The 22,712-nt window shown below is 34.8% G+C and overlaps 4 protein-coding genes and 1 pseudogene across 6 annotated transcripts; 3 read left to right on the forward strand and 2 right to left on the reverse strand.

The window, feature by feature from the left end:
- Positions 1-43: 43 nt before the first annotated feature.
- Positions 44-5,341, forward strand: LOC104706669 (dual specificity protein phosphatase PHS1). Of its 2 annotated transcripts, none has more exons than XM_010422878.3 (11): positions 44-195; positions 415-492; positions 611-753; positions 894-1,095; positions 1,192-1,368; positions 2,030-2,190; positions 2,710-3,799; positions 3,917-4,063; positions 4,185-4,412; positions 4,543-4,700; positions 4,815-5,341. In XM_010422878.3, the coding sequence occupies exons 1-11, from the start codon at positions 148-150 to the stop codon at positions 5,170-5,172; spliced, it is 2,790 nt and encodes a 929-aa protein (XP_010421180.2). In that variant the 5' UTR covers positions 44-147; the 3' UTR covers positions 5,173-5,341. The 2 variants fall into 2 exon arrangements, with proteins under 2 accessions (XP_010421180.2, XP_010421181.2); XM_010422879.3 differs by having other exon boundaries at positions 61-195; positions 899-1,095.
- Positions 5,342-6,921: 1,580 nt separating this feature from the next.
- Positions 6,922-8,166, forward strand: LOC104709316 (F-box/LRR-repeat protein At3g48880-like; annotated as a pseudogene). Its single transcript, XR_015564636.1, has 2 exons — positions 6,922-7,393; positions 7,465-8,166. The product of XR_015564636.1 is annotated as an F-box/LRR-repeat protein At3g48880-like (transcript).
- Positions 8,167-10,900: 2,734 nt separating this feature from the next.
- On the forward strand, positions 10,901-12,475 carry LOC104706670 (WD repeat-containing protein RUP2). Its single transcript, XM_010422880.3, has one exon. It carries the CDS (start codon positions 11,076-11,078, stop codon positions 12,174-12,176), a length of 1,101 nt encoding a protein of 366 aa, XP_010421182.1. The 5' UTR covers positions 10,901-11,075; the 3' UTR covers positions 12,177-12,475.
- Positions 12,476-14,533: 2,058 nt separating this feature from the next.
- Positions 14,534-15,920, reverse strand: LOC104706671 (small ribosomal subunit protein uS17x). The gene is made up of 6 exons (XM_010422881.3): positions 15,773-15,920; positions 15,642-15,682; positions 15,454-15,554; positions 15,026-15,170; positions 14,840-14,929; positions 14,534-14,756 (listed from the first exon to the last, which is right to left on the reverse strand). The coding sequence occupies exons 1-6, from the start codon at positions 15,782-15,784 to the stop codon at positions 14,666-14,668; spliced, it is 480 nt and encodes a 159-aa protein (XP_010421183.1). The 5' UTR covers positions 15,785-15,920; the 3' UTR covers positions 14,534-14,665.
- Positions 15,921-16,680: 760 nt separating this feature from the next.
- Positions 16,681-18,608, reverse strand: LOC104706672 (remorin 1.4). The gene is made up of 5 exons (XM_087462428.1): positions 18,142-18,608; positions 17,751-17,792; positions 17,374-17,461; positions 17,149-17,230; positions 16,681-17,026 (listed from the first exon to the last, which is right to left on the reverse strand). Exons 1-5 carry the CDS (start codon positions 18,377-18,379, stop codon positions 16,832-16,834), a joined length of 645 nt encoding a protein of 214 aa, XP_087318554.1. The 5' UTR covers positions 18,380-18,608; the 3' UTR covers positions 16,681-16,831.
- Between the last annotated feature and the right edge of the window lie 4,104 nt (positions 18,609-22,712).

Consider the following 22,712-nt stretch of genomic DNA (forward strand, 5'->3'; position numbering starts at 1 on the left):
AAATCATTATTTATAAATACAATAATTTAAGAACTTTTTTTTCGGCAAATTTAAGAATTTAAGATATCTTGCGACTTGATCTTCTCAGATACAAAAGCTGACATTTTCTAAAATTAAAATCAAACGGAAGTTTTTTTTTTTTTTCCAATGGCGGAAGAAGCTGAGAAGAAGCGAGATCATACATTATTTTCTCAAGTAATCTTTTTAATTTTGCTACCCCCTTAAATTTAATATAATCTATCATTATTCACCCCTCACTATTTGCGTTCATCATTTACCTCCCCACATTTTTTTTTTATCATCACCTCTCTCTCTCTCTCTCTCCCTCTCTGTTTCGTAGAGCCAGATTTTGAATTTTTTTTTGTTTTCTCTGATTTCGGAGAGATCTATCTGATAATAATGGTGATATCGCAGGAGAAAGACCAAGAGAAAGATATCTACCTTGGTCACGACGAGCACGAGTCTCCTCTTCCTCTCACCGTCACTTCTCGTGTATATTTGCTTTCGATCCTCTTTGGTTGATTCGTTTTGTAGCCTTTTGTAGGGTTATTTATTGAAAGCCTTCTTCGTTTGATTTTTATAATTAGAAAACTCCTTTGTCTTGTTGCAGGTTTTGTACATGTTAGGAGATATAGCATCTGGTCCAGCTTATCGTTTTACTCAATGGTTGGATTTGGTTCGTAAACGAAGTGCTACTTACGGTTCCTCTGGCTTCCCTCACCGTCTTCACCGCTTCGATGATTTGGTCACTAGGTTTTACACTTTTTTTTTTCTCATTTCTGCTATGTTTTTTTTTGGAATGTTTTGAGTATCAGAACCAAGGTTTCTATATTAGGACATTAGTTTGGGTTTTTTTTCAATAGGAAATGACAGTTGATAGAAGAATTATATAGTGCAGGTGAGAGGAATGCTGATCCGAAGAGTCCACCAAGTAAGCAGACTTCAGAGATTAGTTTGTGGGAAAGGCTTGGTAAAGCTTCTATTGTGGATATCGAATCGAGCTTTTTTTCATGGAACATGTTGTCTTCGCTTCACCATACTGAACATAGTAGTAGTACCGATCTTTCTGAAGAGGACCAGAGTAAACCTCTTGAGGTATATATATATATATATAATTATCCTTATTATCTTGGATTGAAAACAATCTTCCATCAACCAAATCATAAGAGGATGCTTTTCGATATTATACAGGTTACTGTGAATTCTGGGGGAGTTGTTTTCTTTGCCCTGTTCAATAGTTCCAGCGGTGAAGATGCTTCTCGAAAGGAAGAAGCAGCCGTTATAAAATTTGCATCATCAAGGATGGCTACGCAATCAGAACGTCTTGGTTATGAGTTTTCCAAGTGGCTAGGGGTGCAGATTCCGCAGGTGCTTCTTTTTCTTTGCTGTACTTCATTCAAAACTTGTTGTATTGGTTCCCTCTATTAGAATAGGAAATTATATATCACTGTATGTTATTTAGGAAACATCTTAATAGCCTTCAACGGCTATATTCCTCTCCACTCTGTATATAAGTGAGTTTGAAAAAGGATGCGCCACAAATCGTAGTTCATCTTGTTCATGTCGAGAATAATGAGGATGTGGGCACGGATCTGAGTGAGACTTGCAGCCGGTGGGGCTGTAGTGGCTGGTGTAGCAGAAGTCATTAATGTAAGAGAACAGAAGAACGAAGAAACAGAGATGAAAAGGAGAAAGGAAACAGAGGAAGAAGGAGAGGTAGAAGAAAAGAAGGTTTACGAAAGGTAGAAGAGAGGTGGCGGAGAGAATTTTTTTTTTTTTTTTTAGGTAATTAGAGCAAAAGGCTCTGATACCATATTAGATTAGGTATAATCTCAATCGATGATCTGAGAGTATTATTGAACAAAGATTATATACAGAGTGGAGAGGAATATAGCCGTTGAAGGCTATTAAGATGTTTCCTAAATAACATACAGTGATATATAATTTCCTATTCTAATACCCTCCCTTTCACTTTCTTTACTACTTGTCGTTTTTTTTCTTCTAATGAGGAGTTATCATCATGAGACAGGCTAGAGTAATTCATAGCTGTAATCCTGAGTGGACACTAATCAGAGAAGCAACTGAAAAGGCACAAGCGAAAGCAACTTCGGAGGGAGATGAAGTTGGTGAAATGACATGTTCAGAACTTCTGGAAGCCCTTGAGCTCAGCCGTTGTCTTCTCTTAATGAGGTAAAAGCACAGGATTCATCTTTATTCTTTTTAACTTTTCTCCATTTTTCGGCTTATATTGACAGTTTTTTTGTTCCTATGCTTTAGTGTTTAACGAGATAGTTTCCCGACCATGTCCGGTGGTTTATAATTAGGAAATTTAAAAGTTTTGAATAGACAATTTAATTTTATATTTGTTAAGAACAAAAAAGGTGTTATGTTGTTATTAGATAGAGATATTGTATCATAAAATATAAGAAACATCTAAATAATAATATGAGGTGCAGTCATTTAATTGGCTATAAGTTGATAACAATAGTTTAACAGAAATGTAGTTTTGCCTTAATTGATAATAAAGATGACAGAATTAGTTGAACAGAAATCTAGTCTTACCTAATATGATAATGTGAAATCTAGTCCTACCTAATAGGATAATTTAGGCATTGACCTTATTCCACACTTTCAAATTTACAATAATAATATGTGATGTTTGTATATAATCTCTCTTCTAAGCACTGGATTCTCAATTTTTGATGGCAGTTATGTTCATGGATGTCCAATGCTAGAGAGCATGAGTAGTTTTGAAACTGAAGAAAAAGCAGAGAGAGCTGCTGCAGCACTAGGGAGAATCTTGGTGCTAGATCTAGTAATTAGGAACGAAGACAGATTACCTTGTCGTCAGCTGAGATGGCGTGGCAACCCGGCAAATCTGTTATTAACAGATAGAACTGTGTCTTCAACAAAAAATCTTGAACGCTCATTTGAAGAAGCTTTTGATTCCGCCATCAAACGGTACCATCCAAAGGACTACAGATCCATTCAAAGGGAAAGAAGAGCTTCTTCCGTAGATAGCAGATCCAGGTTGAGCATCAGTGATCAAATGTTGGTCTCACAGTCGTCTGATTTTTCTGATATAACGGAATCACCTAAATCATATGACACTGGTTTAATGAGTCCAATGTCTGATAGATCAGTAGCTGCCGATTTTCACCTCGTTGCCATAGACTCGGGTGTTCCACGGCGGCCTCCTGCTGGAAAACGGACAAGCGACCAAGAAATTTATCCAAGATTAGTTGAGCTACTCCTCAATAGTAGCCAATATTCTTCAAATTTGTTACATGAAATAACAGAAGGAAACTTAGGAAATCCACTGACAGAAAATGGTGAAGAAACATCTAAAGTTCGATCTGTAGTAACACCAGTTGTACGTGAGTTCCGAAATGGTTTTCGTGCTGGTCTCAGGGATTTGCAAGAGTTTCACATCTTCCTTGTTACCCTTCATCAGAAACTAGATGTGTTGCTTCGCGCATTCTTTAGTATGATGGACAAAACAATGTATGCAGATTTTGATAGAGAAGATTTTGCTATTCCTGAATCGCCTTCACATATTCATGGGCATGAAGTGACTCATTATCCATCTCCCTCGAAAGATCGGGTGGCTAGTGATAGTGATCACAGTGAGGCGGATATGCAAAAATCAGTTCCTAGGACACCAAATTCAGAAAACAAAGAAGATGCTTGTTCTCCTAAGTCACGAGAAAGTTGGCATGGAAGATCCTGTAGAGGGGGAGAATCTCTTAGCAGTCAGCGTTTGGCAGCAAAGCTTCGAGACTTTCATAAATTTGCTAAGGTTTGTCGCTTTCTTGATTACTATGTTTGAGTCAATAGATTAAGTTCAGTCTTCTTGGATGGAAATTGTCAGCCATTTTGTCGTCCTTCAATCTGATACTTTTCATGGTGGGTCTAGATTGATGCGGAGTCAAATAAAGAACTAGACCAGTGGAATGAAACACTGCGGAACGAAGTTATGAAACTCTGCCAAGAGAACGGTTTCAACACTGGGTTTTTTGAGGGCAGTGATAATAACAGTTGCACTGATGCTTACGAGCTAAAGGTATTATTATGAGTTTTTGTTATTTCCTTTTATCCTGAACGTGATCTTCATTTCATAATATGTTTATTTGGCAACGGAACTCAAACATTGTCTCTCTTGTTTGCATTCTCATTCATAACAGGTTAGACTTGAGCATATTCTTGAGAGGATATCATTGATTTGCAAAGCCGCTAATACAGAGAAACCATCAATGATACAAGATAATCTTTTTATCGGGGGAGGACTGGCTGCTAGGTCAGTTTACACTCTTCAACATGTAGGTATAACTCATATTCTATGTTTGTGCGCAAATGAAATCGGGCAATCGGATACTCAGTACCCTGATCTGTTCAAGTACAAAAATTTCTCAGTAAGTGAACCTTTCTTCTCTGTTTCTTGATTATATTTTTCGTTACCAATGCATTTTTTTAAAGGAATTGGTATAAAAAAATGCATCTATAAAGATGAGAGTTCTCTTCTTGTGTCTTCCCTTTGACCAGATAACTGATGATGAAGACTCAAAGATCGAGAGCATCTTTCAAGAAGCTCTCGATTTCATCAACTATGGCGAGGAAACAGGTGGCAAGATTTTGGTTCATTGTTTCGAAGGTCGGAGTAGAAGCGCAACTGTAGTGCTTGCTTACCTAATGCTCCGGAAGTAAGTTTCTGTGGACAATTAGAATATGTTGAAAACACTGATTAAAGTAAGGAAGATCAACAAAAATTGTCCAATTCGTCAACTCATTTGTTTACTGGTGGGATTAATAAACAGGAACCTCACACTTTTAGAAGCATGGAGCAAACTGAGAAAAGTACATAGACGAGCTCAACCGAACGACGGATTTGCTCGAATGTTAGTTAACCTCGACAAGAAATGTCACGGAAAAGTGTCCATGGAGTGGAGACAGAGGAAACCGACAATGAAAGTGTGTCCGGTTTGTGGTAAGAACGCAGGTCTAAGCAGCAGTTCTCTAAAGCTTCATCTCCAGAAATCTCACAAGAAACTGTCTTCGGGAAGTGTTGACAGTGCAATGAACATGGAGATTCAAAAGGCTTTGGAGGCTCTTCAACTCAGCACTGGCCGTGGCTCAAGTGCTAGCCCCAATTCTTTTCAGTCTCATTCTGGTTAGAGAGTCCGGTTTAGTTATGTCAGTGGTTTGTTCTGGTCAAAGTCTCTAATCGAAAATCTTTTACTTTTACTCTCTGAGAAATACAAAAACTGATCTGTTTTGTTTCTTCCTGAAACGGATCTTTGTATTTGGTAAACAACTAGATAAAAAGTTCTAACTTTACCTCAAAGGTAGACTTATGTCCATGCATGATCGCGACGATGCAATGCTTAAGAGTTAAGACGAATCAATAATGGATATAATCCTCAACAAATGCATTTCAATGATTTAAATGTTATTCTAGGATTTCATTAATACCTATACTCCCCCAGTTTAACAACAGTGTCATTTTAACACTTCTTGTTACAAAAAAAAATCATTTTATGTTTTGCAGTTTTAAAATTAAATTTATTTGTATCCTTATTATTTGAACTTATTAATTAGAAAAAGAAATATTTTTAGTGTATTTATAAAAGATAAAATAGAAATTTATCTAGTTTTTTTTTTTTAAATTTGTGTGCATTATGTCAAAATGACACTCTACGTGAAATTGATCGCATAATCAAACAAAAGAGTATATAATCTGACAAATGCGCCATTTAATGTTGTCTATATAATATTATGGCCCTGAATGAATGTTGCTAGTAAAGTGGACTAGTCCATTAGTGGTTTAGTCTACTTTATTTTTGGGTCCGACAACAATCCGTCATTGTATCTAAAACGGTATGTAGCTGGCCCAATCCACTTATTTCTTGTCACACCACTTGTATTTAAACGTAGTTCAATCCACAAATGGATTTGTTCGCCCTAAGCGCCGTAGACTGACAATTGATAAGAGTCAAGGGGCACTTCAAGAGTTGCCAGTAATTTCTTCACTCCTTCACTACTCCTCGTCTTTTCAAGGTATGGTTTTACTCTGAACCTTACTTGTGGATTGCAAGTTTTAGCTACAGTTTTTTTATATCAATGTGCGGATCCTCTAAGGTTTATGTTTGCAATAGTGTGGGAAATGACAAGAAATCTATCCCAACAATCTCGAGGGTTATTTATTGGCCTTTGTTTCCCATTGAATCTAATCTAGTCAGATTAGGTTCGTCACCATTTATAGATTTTTTGTGTCATAAACGGGAGGTTCATCACCATTTATAGATTTTATGTTTCATAAACGGTTTAAGATTGGGGTTTGTTTCATTGTAAGAACTCTTTTATGTGCCATTCAAATCAACAGCAGTAAGGATTAAATGAAGATTCATTATTCTATTGGTGTTGGCCTTGTTCCTTCGCCTGTCACTGGATTGACTAGCGACCAACGACAGATTCCAGCGACAAGCATATGCTGTTATTTTGTCTGTTGCTAGCAACTATCGCTGGAAACTATCGTTGTTTTGTTCATTTGCTAATTGCTGTATATAATTTTAAAAATAACAAAAAATAGTTTTTGATAATTTACATTTTTAATAAAATGTAAATTACATATACACTATGAAGATATATTAAAAACATATTTCAAATATTTTCTTTTATTTTAAATTTATTCACTTTAATTTGATTATAATTAATTTATTTAGAATTTTGTTTAATTATATTAAAAATGAATTTTTCATTTTATTTATTTTATTCAGTTAGAATTAGTTTAGTTTTAGTAGTTTTATGTAGTAATTTTATTTTGATTATATTTAATTTTATCTAATTAATTTTTTTTTCTTTGTCCCTATAAAGATGCCTTTCTTACTCGTTTAACTTTCTTCAGCTTGTTTAGGGGTTCTGAAAATGTCATAAAAAATCCAAACAAGTGTATCTTTTTCTTGGAAGTGTCTTCATTAATGGATCAAGAAGCCTGCAGCGAAAATGTTATCGAGACATCCGATATCAAGAAACCAAGAACAGAAAATGTAGTCAAGGGATGGGAAAAACTGGACACCGACATCTTGATGCGGATACTTAAGGAACATTTTAGCATCAATGAGTTGACATCTGGATTAGAGCTAGCTCATGTCTGTAGAGGGTGGCGTGCGGTTTGTTGTGATCCCCTTTTGTGGGATACGCTCGACCTATCGCACTTGAACTCTGTTTACATCAAATCCGTAAAGAGCCCATATCTGTATGTGCTGCGCCGATGTGATGAGAAAGTGACTCGGATCTTGAAACTCTTCATGAGCCTTAGCAAAGGAAACACAAGGACCTTGATTGTTAATTACTACCTGTTTCTCACTTGTGATATGCTTACTTACACCGCAGAAAGGTATATATCCACTTTTTAATTAGTATTATTTTCTTCTCTTCAAATATTTACTTTGGCTCAATTTGTTGTAGATGTCCAAACTTGAGACGCTTAGTGCTACCAGCTATGACTAGAATATCGAAAACGGGTATGCAAAATGCCTTGGGCTTCTGTGAAAAATCTAGAATCACTAACAATACCAAGAGTCCATGACTCGCAATTTCTCTTTTCATCGATCGTCAAGAAACTGACGTTCAGAGAGCTCAAGGTCGCATCCATGCTATATTCGCCGAGAAACTGGTTGAGCATCTCCCAAATCTCAAAGTCCTCAGCCTCAGATGCAATGCCATATACCGAGACGCCCTTTTAATCATCTTGGATGGACTAGAGAGCCTTGAGGTTCTCAACATCTCTCATTCTTACCTAGTGGTGAAGCAGGAGCATCCTGAGAAGAAGAAGCTCATCGTGAGGGAGCTTGACCAGACGATAATGGAGAAGGCCTCGAAGCTGAAGAGGTTTGTGACTTGTATGGAGTACATGACGTGTGTGATGTGCAAGAGGACGGAGAAAGATGGAGGAAACGTGAGGTGGAATAGGTACGAGGAAGGGCTATGGAAAGCTGACGAAGTAAGCTCTCTTCATCTTTGAAGTGTACTCTATCTTTTGACAATTATTTGTTTACATGTTTTTCTGCTATGGAAGGTACCTTTATTTTAGGGTTTATGTGTTTTCCAGTGTTTGGTGGGCTTTGTTGTAACTTATAACTTGTGTATCAAGTGTCCCAAATTTGTTTCTCTCAATCACAAGCCTTACCAGATCTAGGAACATGTGATTAGACTTTTGCAAACTTCGTTATTTCAATATATCATTTATAGGTAGTGATTGGAAGCTTATAAAAAGCGGTTTTCATTCATTTTTTTGTCAAAACCGCACTTCAACACCCAATCACAACTTTATTTGCTAAATTTGCGTTTTTTCAAAATATAAAAATAAAACTGGGATTGCGGATTTATCTGATAGATAATAGGGTGAACCGCTTTTTTAACAACCAGAAGTCTTTATCCAGCGGTATTTTGAAAAACGCATAGGGTAATATAATTTACTTTTTCTTTTCTTTTTTCATTTTTACTTTTTAATTACTAAAAGCAGTAATTTATTCTACAAAGAAAAAAACTTTCCTATCTTTTATGTAGCTCTCATATCTCACTTAAATAACTTTTTGTAATATTTATATGTATACCTTTAAAAAAAACTATTAGATAACATTTGATTTATAATGTATTGTTAATGATTTAATACAAAATACATTTTTAAATCATTATAGATTCAATTTCTATGTTAACAAGTATAGAAATTATTATAACAATATGTAAATCATTACAGATTCAGATTCAATATGTAACATGTATGATTGAAAATTAATTTTATATAAATTTTGATATTTAAAATTCATAAATGATATATTAAAAATGTATGTTTGTTAACATTAAACTAAAAACTTTAATTTATAATTACAATTAATATATTAAAATATATTTTCACACTATATACTGTTTTTTCACCAATCAAACAATTATATTAATTATAATATTTGTACCGCTTATTCTAATTATAATATTTGTACCGCTTATTCTAAAACCGCTATTATTTTTTCACCAATCAAACATTACTTTGATCTGCTTATTTTGTAATAACCGCACTTGTCTCGCAAATATATTTTTCCCGCATGAACCGCAGTTGAATCGTATCGCACTATAAAATCGTTTGTTCCGCACAACTAAATACGCTGTCACCATTCGGACCCATATATTCCGTTACTCGAAATTTTTTTAAAATATAAATTAGTTTTCTTGTTTCATTTTTTGGTTTAGCATAACATGACAGAATATTAAAACCTAATATTTAAAAGTCTTTTTTCCTTTCTTTCTGTTTTTCCGTTTTAAGTCTTTGACTTGTGCACTTGCTCTTGTTCCTTTCTTCCAAGCAAATAGTAATTTTGGCCCGTCAAATAACAAATCTATGATGTTTCTCAGAGAATATGATCGATGGGTCGAAAACTCCTCAATGTAAGTCACAATAATAATAATAATAATTTATATAGAGTAAACTCTATAAAAAAAAATTAGTGTATGTGTTTTTGGACGTTGACAAACCTGATTACGGTTGAAGATTTAGATTATTATACAACTTATGAATTACAGTTATTGTGTGTGTGTGTGTGTGTTTGTGTATAGAATTAAGATGGGTATCAGAATATATATGTTTGGTGATGATGCCAACAACAAAAAAAAAAGATAATTCAAGGGAAATACTTTTAAGTTAAAAGCACTAAAATGTTATGAAAATCAAATTAGAGAATATATCAATGAATATAAAAGTAACAAATATATTTTTCTAGGTAATTCTATTCCACTAGATTTTATTCTAAATCATCAAAAGAAAGTGTTTCCTCTTTAGTTGGTGAAATTTATATTTTAGGTAGCTATTTGGTTTTGGAGAAATATTAATAAATGGGGATCAAATAGAGATCGAATCCATTCCTTGAAGCAGAGTGGGTCCAAAATTGCAGTTGCAGCTCATGTGTTCTTTTAAAGACGTGAGGCTGAGAAGTAACGAAGAGACATAGAAAAGAGGACAATGACCAAAGGTGGTAACATAACACACGTATGACTCGTCCTCACTTTGCTGTCCACAAAATTCTCTATTTTAATTTTCTCTTTGCCATAAAAAATTTAAAACCTACCACCGAATTTTCTCACAATTCCACACAATTGAAACTGAAACTTTTAAAACATTCTTACCACTCATATGAGTATAATGGTCACACTACCAAATGATATAGGTGAATGTTCCTTACTTTGGATTGGATAATGGTCACACATACACAGACTCCAAAATGTTTATTATCTTATACATCGAGTTTTTCGGATTTTGTAGAGTCGGATCTAAACAATGTTTGCTATGCGAGTCGTGTATATGTTATGTGTCACTCAGTTTTAACGGAATATGTGTCTACTTCTAGCTTTAAAACTTGATTTGACAAAAACAAAATTGTATTCAATGCTGTAAATTAAAATAGAAGATTGTATAAATGCATTAATGCTTAAGGGGGGAAAAAAGATTGCTCCGTCTTTTTCAATCACATCGTCTAAAGTTATACATTTTCAACCAACAATTAAATTTAAAAATTTACATCAACAACACTTTACACACGATTGTAAAAACCAACCGGTAACTTTAATATCTTCGGTTCTTCGCCAATCACATCACCAGTTCACCACTACATATATCACTCATAGTTTAAATGTTAAATTAGGTCCACTATATATATGATCAGTTTGAAAAAAATCGAAATCTGAACATTTTAATCATCGTCCTTTCGCCGACTACGAACGCATGAATTAAATACAAGTTTCCATGTTTGGCTATATAAGTAGCCACGACAACAAACTTCACATTTTCTTACCTGAAATAGGATTAAATGGGACCTTCCCCTGTCCTTAGACTCCTAGTAGTATACAAATGGATAAAATCAGAATCATACGTGGATTGGTAAATAAAGGCCGATTATTTTTACTGAGGGAGAGGAAATGAATATTTTTATATTAATAAAAAAAATTGCTTTTGAATGGGATTGGTTCTTTGATTGGTCCGAATCCCCAGAAGAGCTTACAACAACAACAGTCTTTAACTCTGTTTTCATATGAACACTCTTCATCCTTACAAGCAGCAACGACAAGAACAAGAAGAAGAAGCTAGACACGAATGGGATCTTTCTCTCTCCACCGTCGTCTCTTCCTCCTCCTCCTCCGCCTCCGACGTTATCGGTGCTATTGAGTTCGATCCCACTGATAATATCGTCGCTACCGCCGGGATTTCTAGAAAGATTCGTTTTTACGGCCTCCCTTCCCTCTTACGTACCAGCGCCGCCGTCTCAGGAGGAGTTTCTTTCGTCGATCAAGCCACCGCCTGCGAGTATTACATCTGTACGCCGGCGAAGCTCAGTAGTCTACGGTGGAGACCCGGGTCGGGCGGTCGGGTCATCGGGTCGGGAGATTACGACGGTGTAGTGACCGAGTACGATCTCGAGAAAAGAACGCCCGTGTTCGAAAGGGACGAGCACGGTGGCCGACGCGTGTGGAGCGTTGATTACACGCGTCACGGCGGCTCGTCCGCCATAGGCGCGTCTGGATCGGACGACGGGACCATGCAGGTGTGGGATCCGAGGTGTCCGCCGGAGGAATCTTTAGGCGTCGTACGGCCGGCGGGGATATGCCGGAGCGCCGTTTGTTGCGTCGAGTTCGATCCTTCCGGCGGACCAGCTGTGGCTGTCGGCTGCGCTGATCGGAAAGGGTACATTTACGATATGAGAAAACTCGTTGACCCGGCGTTGACTCTGCAAGGACACAACAAAACGGTGTCGTATGTGAGGTTCCTCGACGGCGGCACGGTGGTGACGGCAGGCACGGACGGGTGTCTGAAGCTGTGGAGCGTGGAGGACGGGAGCGTGATTCGGACATACGAAGGGCACGTGAACGGTAGAAACTTCGTGGGGTTATCAGTGTGGAGAAACGGCGCGCTGTTTGGTTGCGGATCGGAGAACAACAAGGTGTTCGTGTATGATAAGAGGTGGGGGAAGCCGGTTTGGGTAGACGGGTTCGAACCGGTTGGTATGAATTCTGGTTCGGATAAGCGGTTCGTGAGTAGCGTCTGCTGGAGGCAATCAGGTGTGGACCAGTGCACGCTAGTGGCTGGGGGATCTGATGGAGTATTACAGGTTTACGTGGGCAAAAGAAAGCCATAATACTATTCTCCTTAATTTTTATCATTACTATATTTTATGAATTATGATGATGATGATGATGATGATGATGATGATGATGATAATGAAATGCTTCCTAGTTTCTTCTTCTTTGTTTTTCCAAATTTAATTTACTACCTGATGAGGTTGATTTTTTATTCAGTTGTGAGAGAATTTGATGTATCGTTTTTTGTTTTTCTTATAAAGGATTTTTTTTTACTTGTTCTATGTTTTTTTATTATTATTATTGTTAGCAGAAATTTTGTATTTGTAAAACATAAATCATCATTGCCTATTTCTCATAATGTTCTTTTAAGTTAGATTATGATTACAAATCTAACTACTAGTTTGTTGGCAGGTATATCATAAATTTATATTGCCTTCGTCTACGGTCTACCTTATCTAGTATACATCATGAGATTAATTATTTTCTGCTTCACAAAAGAAGAAAAAAAAAAACAGAACAAGTAAAAAAACGATTGATGAATCGTTTTCGAACCTTCTAATTACAAGGTTTACACGAACACAAAATGTGCACTACATATCTTAAATAAACGTATTTTAATCACATCTTGCCAAAATGATGGTCTTATCTCCCTTGTTATAAAAGACTTTAATCCATTAAGCAGTGCACTTTTTGTATGTGCTAATTGCATAGTACATGCATTTGTTGATTCCAAACATAATTGAGCGCACGGGAGAATATATACTAATCCACACTTACTTATTTCTATGCATATACTAATAGGTTATTGTTGGTGTTGGGTTTCGACGATAGACAAACCCATAGGAGAAGCCTAATAAGGAGCGGTTGTCACAATCATTAGCGGGTCCGTTATGGGTCCGAGAAGAAGGTCCGACCAGGAAGAACGTCGAGTCAACTGCGAGAGGAGGTCGCGGGATCATGAGCCCAGATCTTCGGAGGAGATAGTTAAGATTTTATTTTCTGTTTAAATACTGAGGTTGAGGTTAAGAAAAGGACATGTAATTTTACGCAACAAAACAGAGAAAAATCAATACAAAATCTAGTTCGTCATTTTTCATTGTTCCTGTCGATTTAAACCGAAAATCTGTCCAAATCTTATTTCACTTTTGAATCAATCTAGTTGTTGTTTCTCATCAACAGTTACAGACAGCCATATGCTAATCTATCTACACACTTGCTATCACCATCAACTAAAATATCTATGAACTCAACACCAACACAAAAACTACTTGCTAGTGGTATGCAGACGTGTAACGCCTAACTTCGTATAATCGTGTTTATAAAAATAAAGATTGTCGAGAAAAGAATAAACGACAATATAGATTTCGATTGTAACAACGGAACAAACAACACAAAACTGCTAGCGAGAGCAATTCTTGACAGACAAACAAACAACTATGTTTTGTATAAAAATAGACAGAATATATATAACAAATACAACAAAGCAATTTCCGAATAGAGACGTACTAGACCATACTAATTATTTTTTTCTAATTTCTAACCTTTGGTGTTTTACAGAACGATAAGAATTGGTTTTTCTTTTTTTTCTAACACTAGGAAAGAATTCGTAGCAACCTATATCAAATTATCACTTTATGAGGTTGTTTACCAAAATATTGTTGTCTTCTACTATGTGACTATGTCTAGTGTCTATTACTGTCTTTTGCTTTAACTTCACGACTTTAGTCATCTAATTTTTTCATGTCCAAACTCATACAATTATAACTTGAAGGACGTATTCACCCATTTCAATGTATTGTTTGTCTTCATCCTTCATCAATCGTCGTTAGATTCCTTTAGTATAAAGTTAACTCATATTCAAAATACACCATTTCGGTGGCTTAGGAAAACTGATAGCTCAAGGTGGTCTGATGTTGATCAAAATCACTCTTTCATAAATCAACGATCTTCGAGTTTAGTCTTTCTTTTGTCTTCCCCTGAATTTTTTTACTCGGTATCAAGAAAGTTGGTGTCGCGCTTCACATTTGAAGATTGAATAGCATGATGGAGAGTCCAACCGATTGATTCAAAATTAAATAACACCATTTTGTTGGAACTTAAGTAAACGTTGTTCATTTCTGTCTCTACTTTACTATACTAAGGTCTTTGAACGCATTGTATTATTATCGTAAGTTTTCCCAAAACAATATAATGACTCCAAATCCTTTTGACAGTAAGGTTACCGATAAATCACTACCTTTTCTCCTGATAAATAGAAAATTTCATTACACACAATTGAAAAGTTCACATCTTTTCCTTTTATCTTGAAACTTCTATATATATGAATCATATTTACTATCTTAACCAAGAAAGTAAACAACTAAGTTGATTAGGGGAGTTAACAAATTTCACGAGTTGAATGTAGAAGATTTAGTTGGATGAAAGTGCGTAGACTTGTATTCTCGTCTGCGATAATCAAAGTCTCCAACAAAAGGTGATCATCAAACAAAACATAAAAACATTCCAAAATCAAAATCAAACCAAAATCTCCAGACTTTCAAATTTCCTAGACTCCAGTGAAAGCCTTCTTTCCAAAGGCGGATGCACCCGCTGGGATCACCTTCAGCACATTGAACCTGACAGTCTTAGACAACGGCCTGCAAATAAATCACAAACAATCAGAATATTGTTTCCCCAGCATTGGCCTATAAAGCATAAAAGAGAAACCCAATATTCATACCTGCATTGGCCAATGATGACATGATCACCTTCCTTGACACGGAAGCACGGTGAGACATGGGCAGGGATATTGGAATGTCTCTTCTCATATCTGATGAAGGAGAAATAAAATGTTAAAGCCTAAAACCATTTATGCTATACAGAGATGAACAGAGAACACAATCTGAGTTTAGATGAACAAACTTACCGTTGATACTTCTTCACAAAGTGGAGGTAATTCCTACGGACAATGATGGTCCTCTGCATCTTGGCGCTGTGGCAAGTACCAGCTAAGATACGTCCTCTTACGGAAACAGTTCCAGTGAATGGACATTTCCTGTCAATGTAAGCTCCTGTTCCACATAATAATAAAACAGAACAAGATTACCAAACAAGTCCGAAATGTTTTGATTGTGATATCATCAAAGCAAGCACTAAAACGAAATTAAGTGCCACACCAACAAATAAAAGCTCTAACTAAAGGACATATCATATTATCAAAGATCAAATTGTGAAGAGAGAAATGCAGATTTCTATATAGCAAAGCCTTAGCTTACACTACATTATCTATTCAGATCGAATCATTTGATACTGTAGAAATTAGAAGAAGAAGAAGAAGAAGAAGAAAAAACAAACCTTCAATGGCTTCACGAGGAGTCTTGAAACCCAAACCAATGTTCTTCCAGAAACGGTTCCCACCCTTTCCAGGTCTCTTTCCTTTGCCAGATTTCTTCGAGCTGAAACACACAAAACCATTAAACCCTCAAAAAATCATATGAACCAATTCAAGAAACAAAATGTATATAAGAATCTTGAATTTTAACCTTAGGAAGACCTTGGGTTGCTTGAGAAAAGCTTTCTCAGTCTGCAAGAGAAACAAGAAGATGATTAGAATCGTAAAAGAGTGTTGAAATGAAAACGAGGGAAGAGCACATAGAGAAGGATGAAAACGAACTTGCTCAGCCATGGCTACTACTGATCGCTGCTCTCCGCGGAGCTCTGGAAGCAAAAAGGCTGTAGAAAATGCGAGAGAGGCAACAAGGAAGAAGAGATTGAAGTAATGAAGCTCCCCGGAAGAAGCCCTAGTTTCCTGTCCACAGTTCTCTCTCTCTCTTTAGTTGGGTTTGGGCCTTCTTTATCATGGGCCGTGTTTTTTCATTTTTTGATATCTTCATATTCATGATTGTGGTTAGTAGTGGGCCTAGTGGCAGTCAGGGGTACTCGGTTTGGTTCTGGCTTGGATTGGTTTTCAGCTTTAAGATCAAAAACCGAAAGAAAATCAGTTTGGTTACGGTTTGGTACTATTCTGTTAGGAACCAAAGTTTGGTACTTTTCGGTTTTGATTCTAAAATACCTTAATAACCTGAAATATTTGGGCATTTCATAAATTTTGGTACTTTTTGGATGTTTTTGGATATTTTGAGTATTCTGGTTAATTTTGGATAAGGTCTATTCGGTTATGGTTTGCTTATTTCGGTATTTTTTATTTATTTTTCAGATAGTTCTTTATAAATGATATTTTTGGATATATAATTGTATTCCAATTTTTATTCCGGATGCTCGAAATATTTCGATTCGGTTACGGTTCTTTCGGTTCTAGAGTTTAGAAATAATTTTGGTATTTTCGATTTTAGTTTTTTTTTGGCCAGAACTAGATTTGTGGTTGCTTTTTTTGTGATGTTTTGTGGGGTTATGTGGTGGCTAATTGTTCATGTTTCACATATCAAACCACTTACTAACCGCATTTATGATAGGGGCCGGAAGATGAGACCAACGATTACGCCATAAAGAAAGAAAATCATATCATTGCACGTCCCAATTCATAAAGCTAACTAGGGAAATGCCTTTCAATGAAAAGCTGTATAAACAAATACAAATTAAATTAATAAGATGTTTCCATTTTACCTTAATTATAACTTTCTAATATACCAAATTAAACCAACATTACGCAAACTGAAAACATCATTACATCAACACCACATTTCATGTGTTTTACCATCGAGATGATTTTAGATCATATGCACCCGAAAAGCTTTTTGGGAGCGGTACCGGTAGCTCGGTACTTGGCAGCTAGTTCCTCGGCTTTGAGTATCTCTTCTCCACGCTTAGCTTCGATCATCGCTCTTTTCTCTTCTGCCTCTTTGTGAATTTGAGCTATTTTGTTCTTCATCAGCTCCACATACTCTGCCTTCTTTTTCTCCAATTGCTCCTGTTTGTCCATTCCAATTTCACAAATTAGAGAAACCAGAGTTAATTCTCTAACCAAAGTATGTTAAATATTAGTTTGAAACAAAATTAGTAATTCCCATTGTAAAAAAAAAAAAAACATACCTCCATTTTCTTGAGCTCAGCTTCGACAGCTGCTTTCTTGTTGTTCTCCCATGATCCAATTGAAGAAAGCTTCTTCTCAGCTCTGTATCAAACATTTTCTTCAAGAAACTTAATGATAATTTCTTGGTTTAATATCAAAACTTTTTTACTAGTGATTCGATTGTTAGGAATCCCGGTTATATGGGTAAATGTTAAATGAATTTAAATAAGATAAAAAAACGTTACTTGTTCTCTATTTTGCATTTCTCAGCCTCTTCCCAAGCTTTGATAAGTGACATCCTCTTCTCTGTCTCAACTCTAGCCAGAACAGCATCTTCACTCCCAAAATACAATCATTAATTAATCAGAGTTTGTATGTAGGAAAATAAGAGACACTGACAAACACATACATCCATACATTACCTTTATATCACTCAGTATTAATCAATAAAACGATCAGCTTTCAATTTTTTATACACATCCATGATAATACGGTAACCAAACCACCCAATTATTTTACTCCCCAAATATGACAAAAACACTAATTAATTAATTACACCTATATGTATCCTTTAATTTTCAGATTATATTAGTATTAGTCATGAATTTATTTCGTTAATTACCTCGATTAACTGATCCTTGTTTCTTCTCTTCCTCTACTTCCTCTGCAATTAAAAAGTAATAATATTATAAGTACTAATAAAGAACTATAACAAAACATTAGTGGAACAAAAATCTTTTTGAGTTCTTCTTGTCCAACCTTAAAATTGAAATAAATACAGATTTTAAAAAGATATTTTAAGGTCTAAAAATACTGTTTTTAATCTTCAAAAAAAAAAAAAAAAAAAGATTGAAACGTTATCAGTAAAAAATCTTCAAGAAAAATCAGGTATATTTGACTCTGATCAGTTAATTAATATAAGAAAAAATATTTTCAGAAGTTTTTCATGATCGTTCAGCCAACTTGAGTAGTAATCTTGATATATATATATATTTTTTTTAAAGATAAATTACTAGCGACGACGGGGACAAGAGCCTTGGAACCCTCTAGCTTCTCCTCCACCGGCGCAGGAGATGGAAGAACGGGTGGTGGAGCCACCGGCTTCTCTTGCGGTTGTGGAGCAACAATATCCGCCGCAACAACAGGTTTCTCCTGTGGAGCAACATCCGTGGCAGCAACAGGTTTCTCAGCCGGTGATGGAGCTGGTTCCGTAACGGTCTCTGTCACCTTCTTAGGTTCATCTGCAGCCATGACGTCTTCACGTAGGTACAACAACTAAAGATTACAAAGAGAATCGGAATGATTCAGAAGTCTTTTTGGGTTATTTGAGAGAGAGAGAGAGAGAGAGAGAAAAACAAAAATATATTTAGAGAGATTAACTGTCGTCGTATTTTCAAGAAACTGAGCTGGGATAAGTGTTTGGTAAGTGATATGTTCTGTTCCTCGTTGTCATAAAATGACTCGCCTCCTTTCTTTATATATATTTTGATTTTGATTTTCTTCTTTTTTTAGCATCATTGATGCACGATCGATCATTAATCATAAGATCATTTATAAAATCCATCCATATGTTATTTATATTTACAAATTTCACCCCATATGTTTCTTCATCAAATTTACGTACTCCAATCAATAATTCATGATGTTTAAAACATTCAAATTACTTCAACGAGCGATAGTGTTGCAGTGGCCATTGATCGTTTGATTCGCATTTTATAGATATCGTTACGATATAACATTATGGGCATTGGGCCTCTCTCTACATAGCTTTGGTACTCAAATAGAAATGTTTTCGAAGTATAAGGATTCAACGACAAATCGATAAGTCTTAGAATTATAGGAGTGGGACCTTTCGAATGTTGTTTAAAGAGGAGTAGAGGACATTAGAAACACGGAACCGTGATTAGGCAGTATAACCGGTTTGCTACTCAGCTAAAATGTTACCAAACCGGGGGGTTTGTTATATACATATAGAGTTTCAAAAAATAGTATCCAATCAACCGGATAAATATGGACAAACTCAAATTATGATATTTTATTTATTAATTATGTTCTTTTTTAATTTGTTTTGGTTTGTTGTATAAACCAACCAATGTTCACCAACTCCCATGACGTCATATGGTTAACAAAAAAGTTAGAGAAATACTGAGAAAATAAAAGAAATATAGGATACTTTACGTTACGTTACTTAATTATATAGATAGCCCTAACCTAAAAGGAACTCTTTAAATATATAACTTGTAACAACATTTCTTTTGCGCGAATCTTGTTTCTTATCGAAACCGTAAAGTTTTTAATTATGTAAAATCGGCAAAGTTAAGTGAATGAATCCAATTAATCATAATATATTTAGTATATGCTAAATCCGGTATATAATTAATATCGAGAATTCTATAACAGAAAAGGTAGCTAATAGTTGCTATTTACAGTAAAACAAAGGTAATTTACAAGTACTCGTTAATGAGTCCTTGTTGTTACCAATTCCTTAGAATAATTTTCTGAAAAGAGTCTGTTATGCGATTTCGTTACTAATTAAAAATTAATTTTTGATAACTTTGAGTTTTCGATCCATATATAGTTTTAAGTACACATCTCCATATGATTAAATATTGAAATAATCTTTGAGTTTTGTGATTACGCAGCTACATATAGAGCTTGACTGGTTCTCCCGCTAGCTCCCGCAAACGCTGTGTTTGCGTTTGCGGGCGGTTGCTAGCGTTTGGGGCCAATCACACAAATCGCTCCCAATCGCTCCCAGTCGCTCCCAATCGCTCCCAACCGTTGAATTCCAAAAGCTGGTTCCCGCAAGCGTTTGCGGTTGCGGGCGTTTGCGTTTCAAATTTTTTTTTTTTTTTTTAGAAAAAATTTGAAACAAATCAATGATAATGAAATATATTTTATATATATTTTTTACCTAACTATTTTATTCATTAAGGATGAGAGAAAATGAAGTACGGATAAGATTAAAAATATTAAAAAAATAAATAATTGGAAGAAAATAATATTTCAATTAACAATAACCCAGAAAACTTGATGTAAATTTAATGGCACATCGCACATAAGTTCAAAAAAATCTAAATAAATATAACGTTTCATCAGAAATTTAAGAAAATAAGATTATTTGTGAAAAATAAAAACAAATCACGAGTGACTCTTCTCAACTCTCATTTGATCATTACTACCGATGCAAATACTGCCCCACAAAACTTATTGAGTGTGTGAGATTTAAGAAAGAAGATCTACGATCTAAAACATATGTTTTAGTCATTTATCAAATTACTTAATTAAAGTTTTGGTAAAAATCCAAATGCATAAAGTAATAAGTATTTCATTATGAAATTTATTTATTTTTTTTTATAATTATTTTAGTATTTTTAATGAATTTTAATTATAAATCAAGTTTAATAAAGTTTTTGATATTTTAAAACATTTATATAATTATATATCACATTTATTATGTTCCAACCGCTATTGCACCCGCTGGTCAACCAGTCATAAACCTCCCGCAAATGCACCAATTTTAAACCGCTAAACCAGTCGTTCAAAACGCTTAATAACGCTTGAAACCGCAATCGCCCGCTTCCGCAATCTCCCGCAACCGCAACCGCAACCGCAGCGTTTGAACCAGTCAGGCCCATACTATACACTAGTTTTGCGATTGCAATTAATTTGTTAAAAAGTTTCACATTAATCTGGTATGGAACATCTCTTTACTTATGTCAGATGGCAATAATAGTCTTACGTTTTTTTGCAATTGTAAAACTTATTTTTTGTACCTTTTGCAGTAAAAAAATATATTATAAAAGTTAAAACAGGTCAAAAATAAAGTGAATGCGATTCATATTTGAAAATATCATATTCCTTGACTTTTTTTTTTTATGTGGCTGACTAAATAAATAACTGACAATGAAAAGAGGGAATTGGATATTTGTTAGGGGCCATATGCCCAAAAAGGGTTCGTAGTGTCCATAAGGCTAGCTAAGTATGGTTTTTGATGACATATATAAGTAGCCATTCAATTTTTATTTCCAAACAATTTTCTTTAGAGTACCGTGAGATTTTTCTCTCTCTCCAACCATTTCTCGGTCACAAGATCTAATGGCACATTTTGTGACTGGAATGCATCGGATTCTATCATTCTCTACGTCTCACGCACTCTCTTGTTTGTTACAATTTCAAATCACTCTTGTCTTCTTCATCTCGCTCTCTTTGATCAGAAAACCACCATGAAGAAGTCAATCGTCTGCGATTCATCATCGAATCTACCTCGCCATGCTCTCGCCACGAAGTCCACGAGTTTTTGACCGGCTATTCACGACCTGAAGTTGACAGAGGAGAGATAGCTGATTCTTGAAAGACTTCACGGAGAAATTCATATCCGCTTTCTTCGAAAGGTTTCACTCAGCTCTATCTCGCATGAAGAAAGAGGTAACGTCATTAGATCTTCTTCTTCAAATCCAAATTTGCTTTGATTATCCCTCCGCTATAATAATTCTGCTTATATTGATCTATCATATTTTTGCAGTTTTTAACCATGATATAATTGTGTCTTTTTGAATCTTTTGATTTGTTTTGTATGATGCTTTTGAGTCTTTTAAAGTTATCTAGGATTTTAGCACGAATTATGTTTCTAGAAGTGAGTATTTACAAAATTTAGAATTAACAATTAAATGTATATTTTACTAATTCCATTTTTATTATTTGTAGAATTAATAACTTAAAATTAAAAATAAGTAAATAATGTTATAGTTTCGAATTTTATGAAATATATATATATGTATATATATAAAATCTCTTTATAATTATTAAAAAAAATTGTAATTTTTTTATAATTACCTTTTTATATTATTAATATTGTTTAAAACAAAATATTTTGTTTTTTGTTATAATCTCAAATCTCTCCTATTAAATATTAACTTTTACACATGTCAAAATCTCAGATTGATATAAACTTGACACATGTTAAAATCTTGTTAATTGCTAACTTTCAAAACCCAACTTTATATAATAAGATATTTAAAAAAGTTTATTTTTGAAAATGGATAGATGAAAAAGATATTTTTGAAAAAGTACACCAAAAAAGGTAAATTTTTTGAAAAAGGTATCCTAAAGAAGATATTTATAACAAATTCTCTTTTTTATATTATATTAAATAACTTTCATAAATTTTTATCCGTACACCTATTTCTCTTTTATAAGAAATTACACCAAATATATTCATAACATAATTTTAATTTTCTCTTTTTTTAGCATCGTTGATGCACGATCGATCATTAATTTTAGGTTAGGAGCAACAACAGCAGATTCTCTAAAGAAACAAAGAGACGAAAGCCTTCGTAAGTGTCCACTGTGATGTAGACCTTCTTATTGAGTATACGAGACATAATCTTCGTAGCCAAAATCAGCTCTCTCGCTTTCTTGACAGCAAGGGCAAGTGCAGGATCAGCTTCTTCTAAAGCCTAGAATATGAGAGAAAGAGAAATGATTTAACCACACTGAAACAAAACAAACACAAAATAGAGGAAACGTAGTGAAAGTCCAATCAATATATAGCAGCAAAAAGTTTTTCAAACATCGGTTTATT

Source organism: Camelina sativa, chromosome 8 (assembly GCF_030686135.1).
Source record: "Camelina sativa cultivar CO46 ecotype springtype chromosome 8, ASM3068613v1".
NCBI lineage: Eukaryota > Viridiplantae > Streptophyta > Magnoliopsida > Brassicales > Brassicaceae > Camelina > Camelina sativa.

Coding starts and splice junctions, on each gene's coding strand:
- LOC104706669 (XM_010422878.3), top strand. CDS start 148: ATGGCGGAAGAAGCTGAGAAGAAGCGAGATCATACATTATTTTCTCAA. Junction 754..893: donor TTCGATGATTTGGTCACTAG/GTTTTACACTTT, acceptor AGAATTATATAG/TGCAGGTGAGAGGAATGCTG. Junction 3,800..3,916: donor ACTTTCATAAATTTGCTAAG/GTTTGTCGCTTT, acceptor TGGTGGGTCTAG/ATTGATGCGGAGTCAAATAA.
- LOC104706670 (XM_010422880.3), top strand. CDS start 11,076: ATGAACACTCTTCATCCTTACAAGCAGCAACGACAAGAACAAGAAGAA.
- LOC104706671 (XM_010422881.3), bottom strand. Junction 15,555..15,641: donor CAACCCAAGGTCTTCCTAAG/GTTAAAATTCAA, acceptor TGTGTGTTTCAG/CTCGAAGAAATCTGGCAAAG. Junction 14,757..14,839: donor GTCATCATTGGCCAATGCAG/GTATGAATATTG, acceptor ATTTATTTGCAG/GCCGTTGTCTAAGACTGTCA.
- LOC104706672 (XM_087462428.1), bottom strand. CDS start 18,379: ATGGCTGCAGATGAACCTAAGAAGGTGACAGAGACCGTTACGGAACCA. Junction 17,462..17,750: donor ACAAGGATCAGTTAATCGAG/GTAATTAACGAA, acceptor TTGGGAGTGAAG/ATGCTGTTCTGGCTAGAGTT. Junction 17,027..17,148: donor CTGAGCTCAAGAAAATGGAG/GTATGTTTTTTT, acceptor ATGGACAAACAG/GAGCAATTGGAGAAAAAGAA.